Raw genomic sequence first — 23,957 nt, forward strand, 5'->3', positions numbered from 1 at the left:
CTTTGCCTTATGGTCGCTTCCAGACCCCATTTGAATTGTGTTGTGCCTTATGGTCGCTTCCTGACCACATTTGAATTGTGCTGTGCCTTATGGTCGCTTCCAGACCACATTTGAATTGTGTTGTGCCTTATGGTCGCTTCCTGACCACATCTGATTTGTATTGTGCCTACCCTATGTCTCTGATGCCCCTTATTCGCCAATCCTCTGCACGTCACCCCAGCCCTAGCATGCTACTCTGCCTTACCGCGATCATGTTCCCCTTTTGTGTCATGCAAAGCAACATACTCTCTGCACTGGTAATAGTTACATAGCCCACAAAAATGGTCTAGCCAGACATACCTGCCCAAGACATTACCCTATCATCTGCCCCACACCATTCCTGCCTACCACACCGGCCTTTCTCCCGGTCTTACAATCCGCCTAACCTACCTATGGCCACGCACACTCTTCTATTGTCCCAGCCAATAAGTACTCCGATATCTCCAAGCGGAACCCTACCGACACGAGAGCATCCTGCCCTACCCTTGACTACAGCCCCTCCATAACCGCTGACCTAACTGTCTCTCGAACCACTACCCTCATCCTTACCGATCGGAACAATAGACTTGGTGCCAGAACCCACCATAGAACTAGCAAACGCCCAGCTAAACTACCCAATAAGACTAACAATCACACCGTAACACCTATCAATTCCACCCCTCCTACTCCAAAAGGCGCTCTTCTAAATGTTAGGTCACTAGTCGCCCATTCCATAGATGTCGCCGACATTATTCTAACTAACAACCTGGACTTCCTTGCTGTGACCGAAACCTGGTTGCATAATGCTGCGAGAGCATCTCTTACCCTAGCTATACCTGATAACTACACCATCCTCAGAGCAGATAGACCTAACGCTCGAGGAGGTGGTGTAGCTATCATCTTTAAGTCCTCGCTTGATATTAGACTAGCCTCCTCTCCTCCACTTAAATCATGTGAGCATCTCAGTCAAATTACAAACTTCCCCTGAAAGCACTATCACGTTGCATTTAATTTCCAGACCCCCGGGCCCACCTGGCTCATTTGAGGAAGACATCACCTCACTAGTTGCTGAAAGTTCCAAACCTTCAGCACAAATGATTATACTTGGAGACTTCAATCTTGGGTTTAATGACCCTCTCGACACCCCAGCCATTGCCCTGGCCACAGCATTAGAGGAGCATGGCCTCCAACAACTCTGCTCCAAACCCACCCACTGGAAGGGCAGAATCCTTGACTGGGTAACCGCCCTTAACTGCAACATTACCCTGAAGGACCGCGTACGGCTCATCTGGACTGATCAGCACTTCCTCCCATTTGACATTAATACTAGCAATTTAGTGCATAAAAGGCCTGTTATTGCACCGGCCTGCCCAACTAGGAAAAAGAGTAACATCACAGCGGAAGCCTTAATACCCTTGGTGACCCCTATTCTGAACGCACTACCAGCTACAACTGACTTGAACCTACTGGTCAACGTCTATAATGATTCCATGGCCAAAGCCATCGACGACATTGCCCCACTAAAAATGCGCAAAGGGAAACCAAAAGCGCGCCTGAATACAAGGTACACCCCGAAGCTCAAACTTCTCCGTCAACAAAAAAGTAAACTTGAAGCACTATGGAAATCAGTGCCTTCAGTAAATAACAGAACTAATCTCGCCAATATCTCCACTCTCTACAAAAATGAGATTACACGCGGAAAGAAAGAATCTCTTAACTCCAGGATCTCTCAGGCAAGCTCTAGCACAAAGGAGCTCTTTAACATCCTAAAGGAATTAGAAAACCCCATTCCTCCCACTGATACTTGCACAAAGGATAAACCATGGTGGGATCCAGAATGCCCTTGCTAACAAAATTTCAGGGCTCCAAACTAAAATTGACAACAAACGACAACAACTCACTCATGGTCTTACTTCCAGTTCCACCTACCGCCACTAGCTCAAGCTTTACTTTCAAAAAGGTATCCATACCTGAAGTACAGAAAATTATAGCATCTTTGAAACCCTCGAATTGTAAGGGGGACAGTTGCCCCGCACAGATCACAAAAGATGCAGCCAGGGATCTCTCCCCCTTCATCACCAAATTAATAAACCTGTCATTCTCCAATAACTCGGTCCCTAGTAATCTGAAACAAACTGGGTCCTACCACTATTAAAAAAAACAACCCTCGACCCAGATATACCCACGAATTATAGACCCATTACCATTGTCCCATTCTTACTAAAAATTCTTGACACAGTGGCCTATCTACAAATCCAGGATTACCTCGAGACAAACCAATTATTAGGAACTCGCCAATCTGGCTTTCGTCCTCAACACGGGACAGAAACGGCCCTTGTTGATCTCAAGTGCCAGATAGACGAACTCAAAGATAAAGGTAAGGCTGCCATCCTTCTTCTCCTCGACCTCTCCGCTGCCTTTGACCTGGTTGACCACAAAATCCTGTGCAACCACTTGTCATCGGCAGCACACTTCTCCCACTCTGCGGTCACATGGATCCAATCCTTCCTGGACAACAGGACCATGCGGGTCTTCTCACCCCTAGCAGCGGCAGACCCTATCCCCATTACTTGCGGTGTCCCACAAGGATCTTGTGTCTCACCCACCTTGTATAATATATTTACAAAGCCCCTATTCGACAAGCTGGACCATCTGGCTGTCACCTACACTAATTACGCAGATGACACCCAGACACTCCTCACCCTATCCGGCAATTACAACTCCGACGCCAACTGGATCAATGAAGTCTTCTCCATCATTCAGGCATGGATGGCCACACATGGCCTCTGCCTGAATGATGACAAGACCGAACTGCTCCTTGTCGGCTCACCTAACACCATCCGGAAACTCAGTCCCAGCTATACCTTCTTCACCATTGACGGCAACACCATCCCCATCGCCAAAAGTAAAAAAAACCTTGGTTTCTACCTAGACACGAATACCAACCTCGCCAAACAAATGAATATGACTGCCTCAGCCACTGCCTACACTGGTAAACTAATTAGGGCCTGCAGACCGCTGATTTCCCCAACAACTGCCTCACTTTAGCCAGAGCACTCAAACAATCCAAACTGGATTACTGTACTAGCCTTTATGTAGGCGCCAACAAAACGGTAATCAATAAATTGCAAGTTCTACAAAACAATGCACTCCGTGCCACCCTAAATATTCCCAGAAGAGAACATATCTCGGCTACAAGAATCTCATGCAAATGGCTCTCCATCCAACAAAAAATAGACCTAAAAACCATCTGCCTCACTTACAAAGCTCTTAACCACCTAGCCCCTCTAACTAACAAATTTACATTAAGACAGAATACCAGAACCACTAGATCCTCTAATACACTACAACTGACGGTGCCCAAATACTCCCTCAAAAGAGCTGGTGGATCCAGCTTCCCAGCTCTAGCCTCACAACTGTGGAACACCATTCCACTGGATATCAAATCCACCCCCACCTTCCAACCTTTCAGAACTAAGGTCATCACTTGGTTACTCAACAAATAACCAACTATGTATGTATGCATACCTAATGTACGAATGTATCCTTTACTATCTCCTATTATTATCTCTGCACTAACTGCTTTCTTGTCAACTAGACATATGCCTCACAACTGTACAAATGTTCCCTACCTTTGCCTGTAACTTGATGTTTAAGCGCCCATATGCCCCTGGGTCAGGAGCGCTATACAAATAAACAAACAAACTTGCCATGGTATGAGTGTCTGGGTGGAGTGAATCGCCTGAAGGCCCGTGAGCCTGATTGGCTGCCTGCATGAATGCTCTTATCGTGATTGGCTGACTGAGCCTTGTTCAGCCAGAGTAAATGAGGAACCAATGTGTATATCTGGGGGCCTCTTACTTACCAATTTGTTCAGAAGCTGAAGTAAGAAGAAGCTGTTCCTTGAAGCCCAGCTGGTGGAGAGGTCTGCTGCTGCATTTTCTTCATGTAATCCAAAAGCTGCCATGTTCTTTCAAGGACTGATCCAGAGGGGACCTGCAAAGGAGACCTCTCCCCGAGCTACGGGGGACCATCGTGCAAACTGCTAATCTTCATCTGAAGTACACAGGAAGGGTATCTGGTCATTGCATCTAATGCCATTCCATCAAATTGTTTCCATCTAAAAAATGTGCATCGAATGCATGTTTTTGGGGGGTAAAGGGTTATTTTTTGTTCAGGCGGATTTTAAGGGGTAAAAAACTGTGGTTTGAGCAGGGGGGGCCCAGAAAGAAGAAAAAAATGCATTTGTTGCACATTTTTTTGATGGAAGAAATGTGATGCAAATGCATTTAGATGCAAGGAATTCGATGCAATGACCATAAACCCCCTGCAAGCCAGTTCTGTGAGCCTGCCATCCGTAGAAGGGGTCTTTGTGAGTCCTGAAGAGGAGTGCCCGGAGATCTTGAGTTGAAGAATTCCATTGGTGTCGCCTAGGGTCTGGAGGTGCGTTTCGTGAACGCTGGAAGCTTGCTGTCTACCGCCCAGATGATGGGGTACCCTGGCATAGTGTTGCTGGATACCCGTAGCCGCGAAAGTTCCAAACTGCCTAAAAACATTTCAAGGGACATCCATGCCATCTTCACTGACCACATTTTCCCACCGGAGAGCGTCCAGAGTCGCTGAGTGCAGAGGAAGGTCCGTCGGATTTCCCACCACCAGAAGCAAACAAAGACGTCCCGAGGATTCATACTTGGTGACAGTCTGTGGTTCACTCCAGTGGCCGAGTAAGGTCGCCAAAAGCCATCAAGAGGACCGGCTGCAGCTCTGAAGAACCGAAAGGTGGAAAACCACGATATTCCGAAACCCGACACCAAACGTGACCTAGGCACCCTTTGCTGCCAGAAGTAATTGAAGTGTCCCAGGGGTCTTACTGTCAACTGCCAAGCCTTTAAGGAGCCCACAGCAAGTTTTATTTTCACAGTACTTCTACAGTCTATGAACTCGTCGACCAAGGAGGGCACCGCGAAGAGTATAACTGTTGCACTTCAGAAACACTTTGGTTCCATTTTTTCTCATGGACTCCGCATCCCAGTGGCTCCTTCTTCCAAGAGGGGTCCATCCTCTTAGGGAATCGTCGAGTGAAACCGGGAAACTCTGCCACTTTGCCTGCCAAGGCACCAAAGGTACTGTGATGAGGAAGAACATCTTCTAGCCTCATGATCTTTCCTGGGGTCCCAGATTTGTCTTGGATCCTGTTCTCCTGTGGCCTCTCAGGTACTTTGGGGTGGTAGAACCTTTTAAAGAAAGCAGAAGGTTATTGAACATTATTGGACTGGGTTGTAAAAGACAAGTTAAGTTACTTCCTAACTTTTCTATTACAGGTTGCCCAGGTTGGGGGGTGGGGGAGAATCTTCACACAGAATTGTATATCTAGTCTAAATAAAGTATTCTGCCACTGTTCAGAACTAACCTGCCTTTCTTCCCTATTGTATGCTGATGCACCTCAATTAAGAATTCACATGCCTATTCAAAACTGTCTGCTTTTAGTGCAGCTATTACTGAATTTAAGTATTAGAGTGTATATAATTGCTATCCTTTGAATAAGTATCTCCAAGTACAAAGAGTTCTTGTTTAAATGGGTTTCTGATGCTTGTGAATCTGCTTAGAATCGCATGCTGTGCATATAGTCCGACATCTAGTGGTAACCGCATAGTATTACATCTTGTCTTTCGAGGATCGAAACGGGACGTCGACACGGGCATGCTTGTAACACTATCGCTAACGTGACGGGTAGTGTACCCAAAATCCCTTACGTGTCGCCGTCCCTCAGATTGTTTTTTTCTGCACAGCTAGCTGGTCGCCTTATGCAGAGCTCGAAAATTGCTAAGTTCTATTTCATTGTCCATGACCGTTTGTCGTTTAATATTCGTCAATTCTTCATCGACGACTACTCCTGAAGCAATGCCGGAGACGATTGTAGATTTTGGCGGCTGTTGTTTTGGTTGACGCTGTCGACCGCATGGCCTCGGCCCTCCGGTAAGGCATATACAGTATGGAGAGAGGCCCGGGGTTCTGATTCTTTTGTAGAGTGCATTTCGTTCTCCCCTCTTTTCCCTTTTGGTTTCGCTGTCGCTTTTAACCTGAGCTATGCACTGGACACCTTTTTAAATCTTGCCCTTCTTGCAACTGCAAATATCCCTGGAAGGACACACCTTGGGTGTAATAAGGGTCTACCTCGAGATCACAACATGCAGTCCTGCAAGTCCTGCCAACCTTTACGTCCGAAGACGATAAAAGATCAGAGGGCAAAGTGGTGGATGGCCTACGCCATGCAGCAGTCCAAGTGTAGCTCCCCCGTCGGCACAGGCGCATCAAGTGATTGATTAGGATGTAAGCGACAGCCATGGTTCCAATCTGGAGACCATTGACCAATAACCACGAGGTTGACCAAAAACCTCAGGGTTATCTTCGACTCCACACTCTCCTTCTCTCCTCATATATCTGACGTCTCTAAGAAGTCACACTACCAGCTGCACCTCCTCAGAGGTATTCTTCCCTTCCTCTCCTTCCCCCAGAAGCTCACTGTCTCCCGAGCCCTGGTTCTCTCAAAGCAGCCTTTATCTTAATCTGCCTGCCTCCACTCTCCGCCCTCTGCAACTCATCCAGAACAGAACTGCGAGACTTGTCCTTGGCCTCAAGCCCAGGGACCGTATCTCTCCAGGACTGAAATCTCTACACTGGCTCCCAGTGGCTGCAAGGAGAAAGTTCAAAACCCTCTGCATTGTCCACAAGGCCTTCTGGGGCCTGAGGCCTAAATACCTTCAACTCTCTCTTCCTAAATATCTTCCTTCCGGAGCCCTTCGCTCATCCGTCTCCAACTCCCTCAGGGTCAGCCGCTTCTCGAAGCTACGAGCTGGGGGTAGATCTCTCTCCGCGGCAGGGGCCTCCCTCTGGAACAGCCTTCCTGCCTCCCTGAAACTTGAGGAGAACCATATCCGGTTCCGGAAGCACCTCAAAACCTTCCTCTTTGCTTCTGCTTTCTCTCTCCCTCTCCCCTGCTAATTCTTCGCTGAAACTGCACTGAATCTGCAACTGGGCCACTCTAAGCGACCCTGGTCCTGGGCCCAGCCACTCTCCACTTGCATTGCCTCCCTGCAACCCCTGCACTGCGGGACTGTCTCTGTATCCCTACAGCCCCCCCCCCTTCCCAGCACTTGTCTGCACTTACCTTGCACTTGCCACCAGCTGGCCCTCTTTATTTATTTATTTTATTTTATTCTTCTTACCTTGTACTGCACTTCCCCCCCCTCCCCTTCCCCATGCACTTTCTCCCTTCCCCCTACCCCTGCACTTGCGCGATCTGAATGACACCTGGCCTATTAGGATCGTTGTCTGTCTTCCCCTTGTTCCCCCCTCCCTGCCTCGTCGCGCCTTGAAACACTTGTGTATAGGCGCGTTACAAATGCCATATCATATCATATCATATCAATGTACGGAACAGCCAAGTTCCGAAGTGTCCGTCACCGGCAGGCAGGCCACAGGTTCTGCTATGGGGAGACAACACCCCGGCGACAGGGACATACATACACCACATAAGGATAAACACACAATCCCCCCACCCCGCTGAGCCTCCTCGACGGACTCGTCGGGAAGGGCACAGACCCTAACGGGAACGTCAAAACTTTCGACGGATTCCGCCGATCCTCATGATCGGCTGCCCTCCCAGCAACCGTCGAGCGTCTGGGCATTCAACAGAAAAGGGCGTCCGCACCAAACACGATAAAAGCGCCGAGACACCTCAGAAGAGCGTGTCAACGGTTTCAGCACCGCTGAAAACCGCAACACTGCCATCAGGCCCGTCAAAAACCCTACCAGGTGCATCGCAAACATCATCTCGGTGGGTGATAAGCCTAGGGACACATCGAAAGACACGCCTAAATGCCGGGAAGGTCGAGAAGAATACTCAGATGGGTCCCAGCCCCTATCTAAGACATTGGCAGACAAATCTCGACGGCCTAAGGATCCAAATCCTCAAGAAGAGCCTTTTCCCCCCCAGAACCCTCTGGTTCATCCCTATGGACCAGACATAGGTTTGAGGGGTACATGAACAAACTTTCCAGGTTTGTAGATTTTTCTGAAAGATTTATCTCCCCTAAAAGGTCAAGAGGGGAAGACTCTTACCCTACTTTGTCCAAGGTTCAGAAGACTTCAGGTCAGTTCCCTCAGGATGAGAGGTTTGACTTGTCAGAACCAGAGGATATCTTTCAAGACCCCTATGATCAGGGAGAGAATCCCTTTGATGAGGCACCAGATCAGGCTCACGATTGGAGTGAGGAACAACCGGTAGGTGAAGTACCATGGCAATCACCTGCCACTACTCCAGATCCAGGCACCCTGTTTATAGATCCTCCGCCCTCACCGCATATAAGACGAGCCTCACCTGTCGGCGACCAGATGTCCTTCACTGCCACCCATACAAAGGTGGCAGTGAAGGACATCTGTATGTTCTGCCGCCATACAAAGGCGGTAGAACATTTTCAAATTGCCACTCAGGAGGCGGTACAAGACACCGACTTTGTGGTGGACATTTTAAAAGAAAAACCACGCATAAGTCAAGCCATACCACTATTAAATTCCATCTAGAGGCGCATCGCTCCTTCTTTGTTGACTCCATTTCAAACAAGGGCTGTAAACCAACAAGTCTCTGAACCAGATCAAAAAAAGACCTGATCAGCAGTGAGGGGGTGTTAGGCAAGATTGTATTGAGTACCCTTAGGGTGCACTACAACAACCCTGACCTCCTGGCAGTAGTAACCCAACCTTTGGTACAAGTCTGTACTACACAGGTTGGTAGTGTGGACGAGTAGCCAGGCTCATCTCAAGAGGTGTCAATACGAGCTGTAGGGGAGTTACACAGAGGTTCACATTGACAAGTATTCAAGTAGACACTTACACACATGGTTTCTTGACAAAAACAATTATTAATTTATTTACCAGTCATTTAAAATAAGCCTTCTTCAGAAGGGAGCACTGCAAAACACCACACAAATATACTTCAAAATTACACAACCTCTTAGTTCAGAATCAGTAAATACCCATTTGGGATGGCATACAGCAGAGACCTACACCCTCAGATGACTTCAATTGCTAGGGTGCTGTTGATATTAATATATTACTGTTAGCATTCAGAATTAGTTAAGAGCAAGTAAAAAAGGGAAAGATTATTAGAGCAAACAAGATACCACAAATATTTCTTAAGCAGGCAAATACTTTCAGATTCCCCAATAAGAGTCATTCAGTTAAAACCGGCTAAACTAAAGTCAATAGGCAAGAGTCTATATGAGCAGAAGCACTTCTTTGAAGATGGGTAGAAGAGTCTTTGCACAATGTTTCAGAAGTCTTTGCAGAAAAAGATGAATCAATGTAGGGCCACAAGCTGTTAGACTTGTGAGTGGTAGAAGACGCAAGCAACTCTACAGCAAGATGTAAGTTCTCCTAGACTTTGTACAGTACCTTTAAAATGAAGAATCGATGCAGCAAATGACTCCTGTCCTGTGCAGCTCTGTAGATCTCTCTGTTCCTGGGCCTCAGTCGTGGGGACAAGAGGGAGGACGTCGGGGGACTCCACTGCAACGGTCAAAACTCGCAACCGGCAAACTTCACTTTCAGTTACTGTTCAGTGTTTCAGCTCCTCGCGTCTACCGTAAATAGCAACACTGCGGTTCCTGGCTGTCGAGATAGACTTTCCTTGCTTCTGGGGTCCCACACTCTGAGGGGGCTCAGGCTCGGTCAGTCCTGCTTACTGGGAGTCTGGAGGATCTTCCTGGAGCTCTTGGCCAACTTAAAAACAACGCACACAAACTGGTGTTCCTCTCCCTGACTCTACGGTTTCCAGCAGCAACTATGTGGAAATTCAACCAGCTCCGAGATGGCTGTCCAGGTGGCTTACTGTGGAGTTGATTGGTCCCACCAACTCAAGGGGAGAAGTCGTCCTTGCAGGGACTTCTCTGTCGATGCGAACTTGGCGTTTCGGCACTGTTGCAGGGCTTCACCGGGCAAACCAACGGTCCAGGAGTTGCAGCAGGCGTCCTCTTCAAGTTCTTCTTCAGTGCCTTCATCCAGTGTCGACTCTGCCTTCCAAGCCAAAAGACTCGCCTTTTATACGGTTCTCTCCCTTTCATTCCAGCCTAGCTGTTAGTCACCAAGCAGGGTGGCGGTCGTTGCCGGACAGTCAGCCAGCCAAACATCACAGAGTGCATTTGGGTCTCCTAGGAGACTAAGCACAGGGAGTTTCGGGCACCTCCCTTACTTCCTGCTTAACCCAGACACCCTGGAGCCAGAGGCGGGCTTCACTTGTGAATCCCGCCAAAGGCAAAACGATCAAATGGACAAAACCTGGTTTGGCGTGCAGAGTAAATCTCAAGAAGGACCTTCCTACAAAGAAATGGCGAAAAAAGATACAATGGGTGCTTTACTGCAGTCGTGAACGCAGCCCGCGGTAATTGCACACCACAGCAGTAAAAAAAAAAAAAAACTGCCACCAGCCATTTAGTGAGGAAAAGGGTAACATAATAATGTTACCTGAGAAGCTAGACAAAGGGGATACTAGGTAACCCCTCCAGCACCCTATTGTAAGATAGTGTGTGCTGGGGCTTGATAGTTAACAAATGTAAGTAAAGTCAATTTCACTTTACTGCTCTGGAAAACAGTAGTTCACCCCAGAGAAGGTAGTTAAACCATGGGAAATCTAAGAGACTTCCCTGTGTCACTGCACTAAAGGTGTATGTGACATAATGTAAAAGATGATGCCGATGGAGTTTGTCAGACTCCACAACCAAAAAAAAAGTGTACAAAACAAATCACATTAAAATACATGAGAGAGTGGGAAAAAGGGTCTCACTCTCTCCAGGTTAATAAAATCAAGTCCTCAAAATCCAGCGAAGTTGCTGGGGGTCTCTAAGATGGAGGGAATTGGCACATTTCTGAGAATTCTCCCTATCAGGGGGTAGCCGCTCCTTTCGGGGCAATCCTTCCTACGTTCCCCCCCATAATCAATACGGGACTGCAAATACACCCTGATCCTTCGGACAAGGGGCAACTGCCACAGGACAATTTCAGCAAAGAGGGCAGCGCCATGGCAAGGGAAGGGGTAGAAACTCCATCCCAAGACGCTCCCTGGCCTAAGCTCAAAAATGACTCGCCAGTCCGGGTCCTCTCCCATGCCTCCCCGTCGGGGACGAATAACATCCTTCTTTCATGCATGGGAGGATGGGAGGGAATCACCACAGACCAGTGGGTGCTCAAGACCGTCACCGGCGGTTATTGTATCGAGTTCAGCCGACTACCTCGATACCGACCACCAACATCCAGACGCTTATCGCCAGAACACCTGAAGATCCTGCTGCAAGAGGTGGAGAATCCTGCAAGAAAACGGCGTGATAGAAGTAATCCCCGTTCTACAGGTAAACAAGGGTATTTATTCAGTGCACTTCCTTGTATCCAAAAAGGATCTCACCATGCGCCCTGTGCTAGACTTGCGCCCAGTGAACAAGTTTGTCAAGCCTCAAAAGTTCAGAAAAACAACATTACAGGAAGTAATCCCTCTGCTAACACAGTGGGATTACATGACAACATTGGACATGAAAGATGCATACTTTCATATTTCAATGCTGCCAGCGCACAGAAAGTACCTAAGGTTCAGGATAGAGGACTATCAGTTAAGGGTCCTCCCCTTTGGCATTGCCTCAGCCCCAAGGGTGTTCACAAAAGTACTGGCGGTAGTAGCGGCTCACCTGCGCAGGCAGTCCATCCCGGTCTACCCTTACCTCAATGACTGACTAATAACAGGGGATTTGCACGGAACATGCCTGTCAAATACCCAAAAGACGATAGATCTTCTCTTCAGTCTGGGATTCTCGATCAACGAGAAAAAGTCCAGCCGAGACTCCAGCCAAGTCAACCGATTTCTGGGGGCCCTAATTTGGACCAAAAACTGCCTCGTCTCCCCCTCCAACGAGAGGGTGCAGAACATGCTGTTCCAGATCCCTCACTATGTAGCCAATCGCGAGGTGACTGTGAGCAAAGCCATGCAACTGTTGGTGATGATGGCCTCCTGCATTTACTTAGTCCCACACGCCTGTTTGCGCATGCGCCGTATGCAAGAGTGGCTCAACAGCCAATGGTGTCAGGCCAGCGGACAATGGGATGATCTAGTGGTTGCCGCGGCAGTCCTCGTTCTCTCTCTACTGTGGTGGTCGAGGGAAAGCATCTTGCAGGGGAAACCACAGCCATGTATTACCTGAACAAACAGTGGGGCAGGAACTCTCCAGGGTTATCCAAACTGTCCCAGAACATATGGAAGTGGGCTTTCCTCCTGTCTCAACATGTTCCAGTGGAACTCAATCTTCTGGCAGACATGCTCAGCAGAGACTTCCCACTAACCAAAGAGTATGAATGTCGACTACACAGACATTGGGCCTCATTACGAGGTATGCCGGTAAGTGAAAAATGATGCCGGTATGTAAATACCGGCATCATTTAACGTACCGTAGCATTCTGACCCACAAACCCGGTATTTACGGCAACGTTATTTACTGTGCCGCTAATAGCGGCATAGGCGCGTACACGCGCCTCTCCAGGCAGTAAATACCGGCATGCCGGTAATAGGGGGCAATCACAACCCACGCAAACATGCAAATACCGGCATCGCGAACCCGGTAATAACGGGCTGCATGATGCCGGCAAAACAGGCATCGCGGACCACCCCCAAACAGCAAGCAAGATACAAGGCAGCTGCCACAGGTGCACACAACCCCCACAGGTGGAGCCAATGGAGGCTGTGCCAATATACACTGAGCACACCCACACACCACAACCCCCCCACAGGTGTAGGCAATGTAGAGTGGCCCAGTACAAAAGGAGCACACCCACACACCACACCCCTTCCTACACCAAAATGGTACCACTAGCATTTGCAATCATGGTGCAGGAGGACATGCCTATACTGCTACAACTACAGCAACAACAACAGCAACAACAGCAGCAGCAAGAACAGGCAGCACAGAGGAGACGCAGGAGGAGAAGGAGGGTGAGACAGGCCCAGGAATTACCACCAGCGCAGCCACCTGTGCCTCGTAGGCAGCCACCAATCCCTCGCACCAGACTCAGCCCATTCAACCTGAGCAGATCCACACCCTGTTCCGGTTGGACCGTGACACCATCACCACCATAGTGGACATGATACAGAACGACATTGCCAGCCACATACAAATACGCACTGCCACCCCCCCCCACTACTAAAGGTGGTGTCTGTGCTACACTTCCTGGCCACAGGCACCTACCAACACACAGTGGGACAGCTGCATGGCATTTCACAACCACTATTCTCACGCATGCTGAACCAAGTGCTGGATGGCCTCCTGAAGCACGCAAGCACCCATATATCCCTACCACGGACTGGCCAGGAGATAGCCGAAACCAAAGTAGGCTTCCATGCACTGGTAGGCATGCCCAATTGTGTCGGTGCCATCGACTGCACCCATGTGGAATTGGTAGTCCCCCATGCCATAGAGGCAGTGTACCGCAATCGCAAGCAATACCACTCCATCAATGTGCAAATGGTATGTGACTCCAGCAAGATCATCACCCATTGCTGCGCCCAATTTCCTGGATCCACACATGATGCCATGGTACTGTGCAACTCCACGCTACCCCGTCACTTGGAGCGACATGCTGGACCACGTGCCTGGCTGCTCGGTGAGATGCACAACAGGGCCATGGGCATGCCGTGGGATACTCATGTGTGCAGATGCAGAAGGGATGGGCTACTGCACCCGTGTGGGAAAGGGGGGGGATACATCAGCAGGGAAGGAAAGGGGGGGGAATAGTGCAGCTGGGTGGCAATATCCAGTAAGTGGATGATGAATGCAGGGCTAAACACTCCTTGCCTGAACCAGCCAAACGTAACATGACACATCACTGGTCCACATCTCACAAATAATGCATATGGATGTCAACAAGTAAGAGGCACAACCAGGGCACCATGGTGATGGCAAGCAATGCATGACTGAATAGGGTGGCAACTGTGGCAATGTGGCTAGTGTGACCATGCATAGTAAAGAGTATACAGCATGAATTGGAGGGTAAACATTTGCGCAATACCACAGCACATCTGCCTCAGCATGCATGATTACACCCTGCATAGTCTATTCAACCCCATCCAGTGTACCACACCTCTTTACAGCATACATTGCATATAGGTGACTACTTTGTACACGTACAGGGACATATGCATGCCCACACCAAATAGCTGCTGCCATGACCATGCACCCTGAAGGTGGCAGTTCAGAGTGACACACACCTTTTTGTATCTGCTTGCAGGTGATGGTGGATATCCCTTGAGGCCGTGGCTACTTACCCCTGTGCGGAACCCGCAGAACAGCCATGAAGAGGAGTACAATCGTGTGCACACTCGTACCCGTGTTGTGATTGTGCAGACCTTTGGCCTGTTGAAGGCGCGGTTCCGCTGCCTAAGCAGGTCTGGTGGGGCACTCCTATATAGTCCTGAGAAGGTGGCAAAGATCACCATGGCCTGTGTCATGCTGCACAACATGTGCGTCCGAAGGAATGTACCACTGCCACCTGACATTGACATTCATGGGCCTGGTTAAGGATGAAGGGGATGGAGACAGAGGCGAAGGAGCCCCCCTGCCAGGACGTGAAGCACGGGACGGCCATGCTGTACGCCAAGCACTAATTGACGAATACTTTTAAGACACAGGGACCATGAATGATTTTTGTCAGTCAGACACTGGGCCAATGTGAACATGCACGAAGGGAATGTTGTTATTTGGACACTGGACACCGTAGCACATTAAATGGATGCACACCAAAAATAACACTGTCCAGCCATGGATTGTTCTCCTGAAAACTAATGTATTATCTGTAAGTGCAAAACTGTGCCCACTCCCACCTGCCAGCACCCCCCAACAAACTCCCTCACCCACTCCACAGACCCCGGTGAATAGCCCAACAAACTCCCTCACCCACCCCACAGACCCCAGTGAATAGCCCAACAAACTCCCTCACCCACCCCACAGACCCCAGTGAATAGCCCAACAAACTCCCTCACCCACCCCACAGATCCCAAATGTCCCCATGTGTGCAACAAACAGTGTTGCATTCACCAGTGTTCCTCCTCACATTTTTTCATTTCCAAAAATGTCATTTCTTTGGGACTTTTGGGTCTGGGGGTGCCATGGCCGTGCGCCGTGCGCTCCTGCTCGTTAAGCGCACAGATTGAACCGAGGTGGAAGGGGTTGACGTGGTGGAGGTGTCAATTGTCAATCCCCTTGCTGAGCCATGGTGTGGCTGCTGCACTTGTGTGATGTTCGCTAGTAGGGCCTCGGTCAGTGACCCCATGCACTGCCTGAATGCAGACGTGGACGCCTCCATGGCAGCTGTATTCGCAGCAATGGCCGTGGCGATGGCCTTCATGGCCTCATTACCGGCAACGACCTGTTGTCGCATTATCTGCAGCATCTCGTCTTGGCGGGCCTCCACCCTTGCCAGACGGACCTCAAAAGGGGTTTCAGTCACAGGTGTACCGGTGGCTGGTGGGGTGGTGGAAGGCAGGGTGGTGGAAGGCAGGGTGGTGGAAGGCACCTGCGTGGGGCCCTCGTCCTGGGCACTGTCCTCCTCGAAGATGCCGATGTCCGAATCTCCAAGGTCGGAGTCATGGAGACATGGGTCATCCAGGCTCTCTGTCTCCGCAGGGGGGGAGAGGGGGGCAATGGGGGTTGGGCTGGGCGTTCCTGAAAATTCTTCGGCCTTTTCAACCACCTCTGTGGACACGACAACCGTGGTGGCCGGCGGTACAGCTGACACTATCGCAGCAGGTGCCCCCTGCAGGCTTGATGCCTTGCGTGGCACACTGGGAGTGGTCGCATGCAATTTCTTGGAGGAGGGGGTTGCGGTGGCCCTGGTCCCCTTGAGTGCACTGGATGCGCTTGCCCCCCTGTCCTGGGTTCCACCTTCCTCATCGGTGCCTGGGAGATAGAAGAGATGCAGGTCATCAGTGAGATTGCCAAATGGCAGCTGTGATTTGTTGCGGTGTCATATGTTCATACATTCAGGCATGATTTCATTTCTGTTGTGTGGCATTTGGTGTACTGAGGGGACATGTTAGCAATGATTGCATGGCTGGTGGCATTGGATTGTCTAGGTGTGGGGGGGGGCATGGGCATGGATGGGTCATGTTGCACCTCTGTTGGGATTACATATTTCACTCAACATGCGTGTGGTGCAGGGGGTGGCAATCAGTATTCTGTTGGTGAGTTGATGTTGCCTTGGATAAAGGAATTGCCTTACCTAATCTGACTTCCACCTCACTTGTGTCACATCATGTTTTGTTATAGGTGGATGTGATGGTTCACTCACCTTCCTCTGTTGTAGAAGCTGCCCCGAACTCCTGGTCTCCTATCCCCTCTATGGATTCTGGGTCGATGAATCCACTTGCGATCTCCTCCCATGCGGTGAGCTTAACAGGGGAGTGTGTGCCACCGCCTGTCGCCATTGCGGCCCTCCGGTTCTCCGCCAGGATCTTCCGGAGGCGGAGGTCGTCCCAGCGCTTTCTGCAATCCCGTACGCTCCTTGGGGTGCTCCCCACTGCTGTTACCCTCTGAGCGACCTCCTGCCACACTTGTTTTTTACGGGTTTGGGCCGCATGCTTCAGGTCCGTGCTTCGGAAGATGTCAGCATGCTGTTGTAGGGTGTCTGCTAGCATTGTCAATTCAGCATCTGAAAAGCGCTGCTTCCTCTTCCTTTGTGTGCTTTTTCCGGTGGCCTTTGACATCCTGGTTGTGTTTTGGCAGTCAACAACACGGGTGTAGTGGTGGTAATGGAGGATGGCAATGGATTGTGTTTTTAAAGATGGCCGGCGGCCCGTTTCCCGTTCCTGCGCGATGACGTGATTTCCGGATCTTGATTTTACGTACACGGTTATACCGTGCCGGTTTTACCGTGCCGGTATTTAGGTGTTGGTATGAGGCGGTGACGCTATGGGCGGGCCGCACGATGCCGGTATGAGGGGGTTGGTAGCACTTTACCGGCATGGCGGAATTGGCACTTCCGGCATGGGGGAACACGCGTGCATGCGCACTCATAATCACCCGCTGTTAGCGGGTTCATACGAGCACGGACCCACTCGTTCCGTCATGCCGGTAATGCACCCGCTTCAAAGGAAGCGGTCTCTGGATAACCTGGTCAAAGAAATGTGTCTATGACAGCGCACCCCCCTCCCCTCAACAAGCTAGTGCACAAGATGCACCAGGAACCAGTCGCTATGATTCTTGTGGCTCCTATGTGGGCCCGCCAACCCTGGTTCTCCCATCTGATGGCAATGTCAATCTCTCCTCTGATGAAACTACCGTGCCCATACAACATGCTATCGCAAGACAGGGGGGGGCACTCCATCCATGGCCACAAACTCTCAACTTGGCGGCCTGGCTCCTGAAGTCATAGAGTTCGGGCACCTCCAACTTCCTCAGAGATGCATGGACATACTGAGAGAAGCAAGAAAGCCTAACACCAGACATTGCTACTTCAATAAATGGAAACGCTTCATTTTCTGGTGCAATTCCAAGAGCATCAATCCCATAGACTGCTCACCAACACATATTGTCGTATACCATACTCACCTGCTGGACTCGAGTCTGGTTTTTAATTCCCTGAAGGTCCACCTAGCTGCACTTTTAGCTCCTACCACGTCCCAGAAAAGGGTGTTGTGGTGGAAGATCCCAGTAATCAAGGCTTTTATGGAAAGGGTTAAAAGACTTCATCCCCCTATTTCAAACCCAGCTCCCGTATGGGACCTAAATGTGGTATTAACTAGACTAATGGGATCTCTCTTTGAACCTATGCATAAGGCTACCCTTAAAGCACTCACTTACAAGACCACCTATTTAGTGGCAGTTACTTCAATAAGAAGAGTTAGTGAACTACAGGCTGTTTCAATTCAAGACCCATTTGTCACAATTCACAAAGACAAGGTGGTGCTGCGCACTCATCCACGGTTTGCGCCTAAATTAATTTCAAAGTTTCTACCACTAAGGAAAACAAACCAGTTTTTTGTTTCAGTGGCGGCTGGTAGAGAGGGGTTCCCTGTCTCTAAATCAGCCGCCTCAAAGTGAATTCTAAACTGCATCACACTCTGCTACACTCTTAACAAGAGAGATCTGCCCTTCAAGCCTGGAGCACACTGCTCTGGGCACTGGGGCACTGGGGCTTCCATAGCATTAATTGCAAATGTTCCACTTGAGTCCATTTGCAAAGCAGCAACCTGGAGTTCTGTACACACATTTACAAAACACTACTGCCTAGATACACACTCTAGGTCTGATTCTCAGGTGGGACAAGCAGTACTAAGACATCTCTTAACTACTGTTCCTTCTTACATCCCACCACCAACTCCGAGTTCTGCTCGCTAGTCTATGCACAGCATGTGATTCTAAACAGATTCACAAGCATCACAAGATATGCATTACTTACCGTAATAGCATTTCTGATGATTGTATCAGATTAGATTCACGTGCACCCACCCTTCCTCCCCACTAAGGGTCAAAGGAACATAGACATCTTACACATTTCTTTCTCTCTGTACTCACTCTGTACTCACGATAGTCATAAGCCTCCCTCACAGCAGAAAAAATACAATCCGAGGGACCTCGACACGTGAGGGATTTTGGGTACACTACATGTCACGTTAGGGATAGTGTTACAAGCACGCCCATGTCGACGTCCCCCTGTGATCTTCGAAAGACAAGATGCAATACTCTGTGATTACCACTAGATGTCGGACTATATGCACAGTATGTGAATCTAAGCAGATAAAATCATCAGAAATGCTATTACAGTAAGTAATATATTCCTGAAACTTATTTTATCTAAAGAAGCTATGTTATCTTCTAACACAGTTTGTGGACATTACTTTGTAGGGGCTTGTGGACTCAGTGTACTTAAGAACCTGCCAGCATCACCTTCTGAAAGCATATGCCTGGCTGCTCGTCCATTGCTACCAAATTGAGAGCCTTGGCTGGGGTGTTCTCTGCACCTTTACCCTACCATATAGAGGGCAGAAGTACAGATACTCGCCTACAGTCTTTACTGTCCCTCTATGAAAAACTCTCTTAACAGTATTTATGATAGGTTGCTACTCGTAAATTGTTGTGTAACTCTTCTTTGGAAGTTCTGGCCTCTTTTAGCAAGTGTTAAACTCCCTATTTTTATTGTTCCTTCCTATGGTTTTCATGTTTAACCCCCAATTCCAGCATCTTTGCTTTATGATAATTACACTCTTGTTGCGTTGTTCTACTGAGCAGCTTTTATTCTTTGTCTACTACATTATTTCTTTATAGCAGAAGACCTTAAAGTGGAGAAGGACCTTGGCAAGGATACCAGAGCGAGCGTTTTGAAAGAGGAGATCAAGGTCCTCAATGGAAGAAAAGATGAGGGCAAACTGGAGAGGCCACGATTCATGTTCAACATTGCAGATGGCGGATTCACAGGTAAAAAGAATCTCATGTGTTCTGCTCTGACGGCACAGTGTGTTCATTTCCTCCAGTGTGGGCAACCACTGAGCAATATCATGCCAGATTGTTAAATGAATACATTAATTGAAGCAGCATATTCTCTTTACCAGCTCATTGTCTTGACTATTTCCCCACATGTCTGCACACAGATACTCCCTGGTCCCCAGATGTATGCTATTTTACTATTTTTAAGTTCTCCTTGTTTGTCCAATACATTGTAAATGATTACCTTGTTTTTGGGGACAGTTATCGCCACAAAATATTTTTAGTGAATGCAAGGGTCTAATGGGTATATTCATCCCTCAGGTTCTACATCTAATGACCTGCACCTCAGACACGGCCTTCGTCATATGTTTTCAATTACACAACACAGGGTGCGGTAAGGCTCTGACTTCTGCCTCTTCGCAGCTCCTTGGTATTGACTCATGCCGGAAGTGACATCACCCATTCATATTCTCGAAGCCACGGGCACTATTTGCCTTGGTTGTTTTTTTCAGTCTCAGTCACATGAACAATTTCCAATCATTTGACATTTTCTTTTAATTATTAAAAAATGAGGCTTTAAAGATACCGGTGACATATTCACACTCCTGATGACTTTTATTTGCCTTGGAAAAGATCAGGACACAGAGGTGTGTAGATTCTGTCAGTCAATACACCCAAAGCAGTGAGAGAACGAATTGGCCTTTACAAAAATCTACTTTGAAGAAAACTGCTCTAGTCTCCCTGAGAAATAACCAAACTATTTGGGAGGCATTTAATTCAGCGTGTCCTTCCCAAAATCAGCAATGAGAGGAGAAAACTAAGAGGTCAGCACCGCTCCGAAGTGAGACCTCAACCTCTGAAACACTTGGCTCTTCTGTGAAGTGGCACCGGATATCTCGATACGAAACAAAATCTGGAATGAGAGCACCTAGATGAATGGAAGGAAGTAGACCTGCCTGCTCCTCTGCTTCCACCCCAGAAGAGTGGAAGACTTTCTGCCGGAAAATGATGAGTTTGTTTGAGCAGGTCCCTGTGACCAATCCTGACCGTCTACACATACCAAGTGCAACATTAGTTCCCCCAAACCCTGATCCCACACAATCTAAAGGCTAGGGCCTGGGGGGAAGCCGGGCATAGCATCATTTGTGGTGTCAAAGTCCTCTGTTCTAGCTATTTCGGTGCTGTCTTTTTTTGCACTGACCAGGTCGGAGTCAGCTCCTTTGGAATACAGCATGTCTCCAGTGTTTTCGGTAATGGGATATGCACACCCTTTGTTAAGGATCTTTCTCAAACCTTGGAAACCAAGGTTTTACCCTACAGGAATTACAGTAGGCACACTCAAATCCAATGTTTCCAGGATGTATTTCATACAGACAATGAGGATGATAACCTACCCGTCTCCTTTAAACTAGGGTCTACACAACTAAATTTAGAACTGCTAGAGAAGTTGTAATTGGTGGATCTTTCAGAAGAAGGTCTTGTTCATCTCGGTAGATACTTGAGTGATACCAGTGGTCTGAATACCTCTCCAGGTTCGGAGATTGCTTTTGCTCTCATTTAGACTTCAGGACCATATTTATGCACATTTACAGCTGGGGTATTGTGGCCCATTATTAATCTCGACTTGGTAGTTCCCTTGAGGGTGGTCAGAACATGTGACCTCACCTAAAACATTACAGCCAAAAGTGCAGAAAGCCTCTTAACTATCTGTGACAAAGTCCCCTGCCTTGCTCTGCAGGCAGCTGAGAAAACGACCCTGGATGACAGGGTTGTTAGGAAAGAAACTTCAGGAGTCAGTAGTAAACGGTGAAACCCTTTATTGGTATGCAGGGTCTTGAGCAGAAATCTTATAGCTCGCCATCCATCAACAGCCTAATTCTGGAACCTCTGCACACTCCAGATCTCCCCCAGATGTTCCAGGTTCTATAGAAGCTGGACACAATGTTATGTCAACTGTATACAATGTAAACCATAACTAATATCATACTAAACATTACATGTGATGGATTGTATTCCACTGTACAGGACTCTTCCCTTTGTGCATATTAGGAACACACTTCTAACACCTCCCTTCCTTCCATCAAACTCAACTCACATCCCCTCTTCTGATGACAGCCATTCTCTCCTTGCTCCAAACTCCTCCTCCTTTGACCATAACCGATTTACCCAAATCCTTGACCACTTCAATCTCCTTTGAAAATCTGGAGTCGCCTTTTTTTAACTTAACTGGCAACTTCAATTTGATAACTTCACCTGGCCTAACACCAAAAGTTTTACAATAATTATTCTCATCAAATCTCTCCTTTGCTTTTTCCCCACTCACACGTAATCCCTTATCTGTTCCACATCAACACCCTCAGACCTGGACCTGCCCACCCAACCAGGGCATGAATGTGTATTGGGCTTCCTGCCTCTCAACACCTCAAATGAAGCCGTTCCTGTCACTGTGTGCAGAGCCAATCCATCTTGAATAGTCCTCTCCATGACTGCCCTAATCGAATCCCACTGATGGCTACAGCAATCCTTATGACTTCCATAAGTGTGTGATTGAATCTTTCTACACAACCGTTGCCTTGGGGGTGGTTCAAGGCAGTCGTCACTTTTTCAATTCCATACTTTTCTAAAAATGCTTTAAAATATCTTGATACCAACTGTGGACCATTGTCCGACAGACACCTATGTGGAAAACCTTCTCGCCAAAACAAAGGTTCTAAAAACCTGATAATGCTACTGGAAGTCACATCTTTCAAAACCCACACCTGCGGCCACTTAGATAGCATGTCCATCACTACCAACAAATATGTATCCTTGGCCCACTTAATGTTGAACGGGCCCAATAAATCCAGAGCTATTTCATCACATGGCACTTTGGGACTATCACTTATCTTCATGGGTGGTTTACACATCCTGAGACCTTTGTCTCTATCTACACAATCCGAGCACGCCACCATAGACGCTACCTCTTTATCCACTCCGGGCCACCATAAATCAGCCCTTATCAGCACCTTGGTCTTTGCCAGACCTAAATGTCCTCTGTGGCCCAAATTCATGACCGCAACTTTAGCATCCTCAGGAACCACCAGTCGATGACCTCTGCACAAATAGGAATCCCTCACACACATTTCGTCTTACTTTTCTGTACTCCTTAACCTTTTCATCACCACTGGCACTGGAATTCATTTGTACCAACTCCAGCATGTCCTGATGAATTCCTTCCTTTTCACATGCTTCATCCCTTCTGTTTAATGCTCTCTTGCACCTGAAAAATACTAGCTATTTCCTCCTCGCCTTTATCATCTTCTTCCCCTATCAGAGGGTATTCAACCGCAGACCTGGATAAAGCGTCTGCTATAACATTGTTCCTCACCTGAACATGCTCAACTTGAAACTGTAAGCCCTGCAAATTGCTCACCCATTTCACAATTCTCCTTGACACACCTTCCAATCCACCTTTTGTTGAAAGTACTAACCAGCGGTTTATGATCCATCCTTACTTTAAATTCTCGGCCCCAGACATACATTCTGAGTTTAATTGCTCACAGACAAGCCAACGCCTCTTTTTCTACTGCGGAATGCCTTCTCTCCACCTCATTTTAATATCTTCGAGGCGTATGTAATGGTCAGTAGTTCTGCATCAAGCTCTTGCATTAATACAGCGCCATGGATGCAATCACTTGCATCAGTGTAGATCGTTGTCTTCAGCCCTTCTATAAAACACAGCCAACAATGGTTTCTGAGCTATACAGTGATTGACTCCCTAAAATTCTTTGGCGCATCATTCCACTCAAACACCACACCCTTTTTTGTGAGTTTCCTCATGTTTTTGGTTTTGGCTGCAAGTCTTTCCGCAAATTTACTGTACAACTCCAACCCTAAGAACGACGCAACTTTTTTATTCGGTTCTTATTCGGTTCTGGCATTTTCTTAATTGCCTCCAATGTGTCATGTTTTGGTTTCACTCTATGTCCTGTAATTTCATGACCAAGATACGTCACTTTGTCTGCCTTGGAAATACATTTGCCCATAGCTTTTGTCAAGCCTGCTCCTTTAAAATCTCAAGCACCCTTTTCAATCGGATATCATGCTCTTTCATAGACACACTACACAGCAGCACATCACCCTGATAGAACAGCACTTCCATTTTGTTCCCCAACAGCCTATGCATAACATTTTGAAATACACTTGCCGCCGAGACAAGCCCGAATGTCATCCTCCTACACCTAAACAAACCAATGGGAGGTTACGAAACAAAAAGTCAAATCCATTGAAACCTCATGGAGTTTAATTTGGTGGTACACTGCTCTTAAGTCTAGAATGGAGAATATTTGTGCACCAGACAGCAAATCATCCATTCTGGGTAGTGGACATTTCTCTGCCACTACATTACTACTAGAGTTCCTAAGATCAATACTCAGTGTTAAAGTGTCA

At 48.0% G+C, this 23,957-nt stretch overlaps 1 protein-coding gene across 14 annotated transcripts in view; it reads left to right on the forward strand.

The window, feature by feature from the left end:
• Positions 1-23,957, forward strand: part of CHD3 (chromodomain helicase DNA binding protein 3) — a 2,755,261-nt gene that overhangs the window by 2,214,091 nt on the left and 517,213 nt on the right. For 13 of the 14 annotated variants that reach the window (XM_069646310.1, XM_069646309.1, XM_069646293.1 and 10 more), the window contains one exon: positions 19,371-19,520. In XM_069646310.1, the coding sequence (XP_069502411.1) occupies positions 19,371-19,520 (150 nt within the window). The remainder of the gene's footprint in view (positions 1-19,370; positions 19,521-23,957) is intronic. The other variant, XM_069646296.1, reaches the window with a different exon arrangement.

Source organism: Ambystoma mexicanum, chromosome 1p, assembly GCF_040938575.1.
Source record: "Ambystoma mexicanum isolate Mex_15411 chromosome 1p, UKY_AmexF1_1, whole genome shotgun sequence".
In the NCBI taxonomy this organism is placed as follows: Eukaryota; Metazoa; Chordata; class Amphibia; order Caudata; family Ambystomatidae; genus Ambystoma; species Ambystoma mexicanum.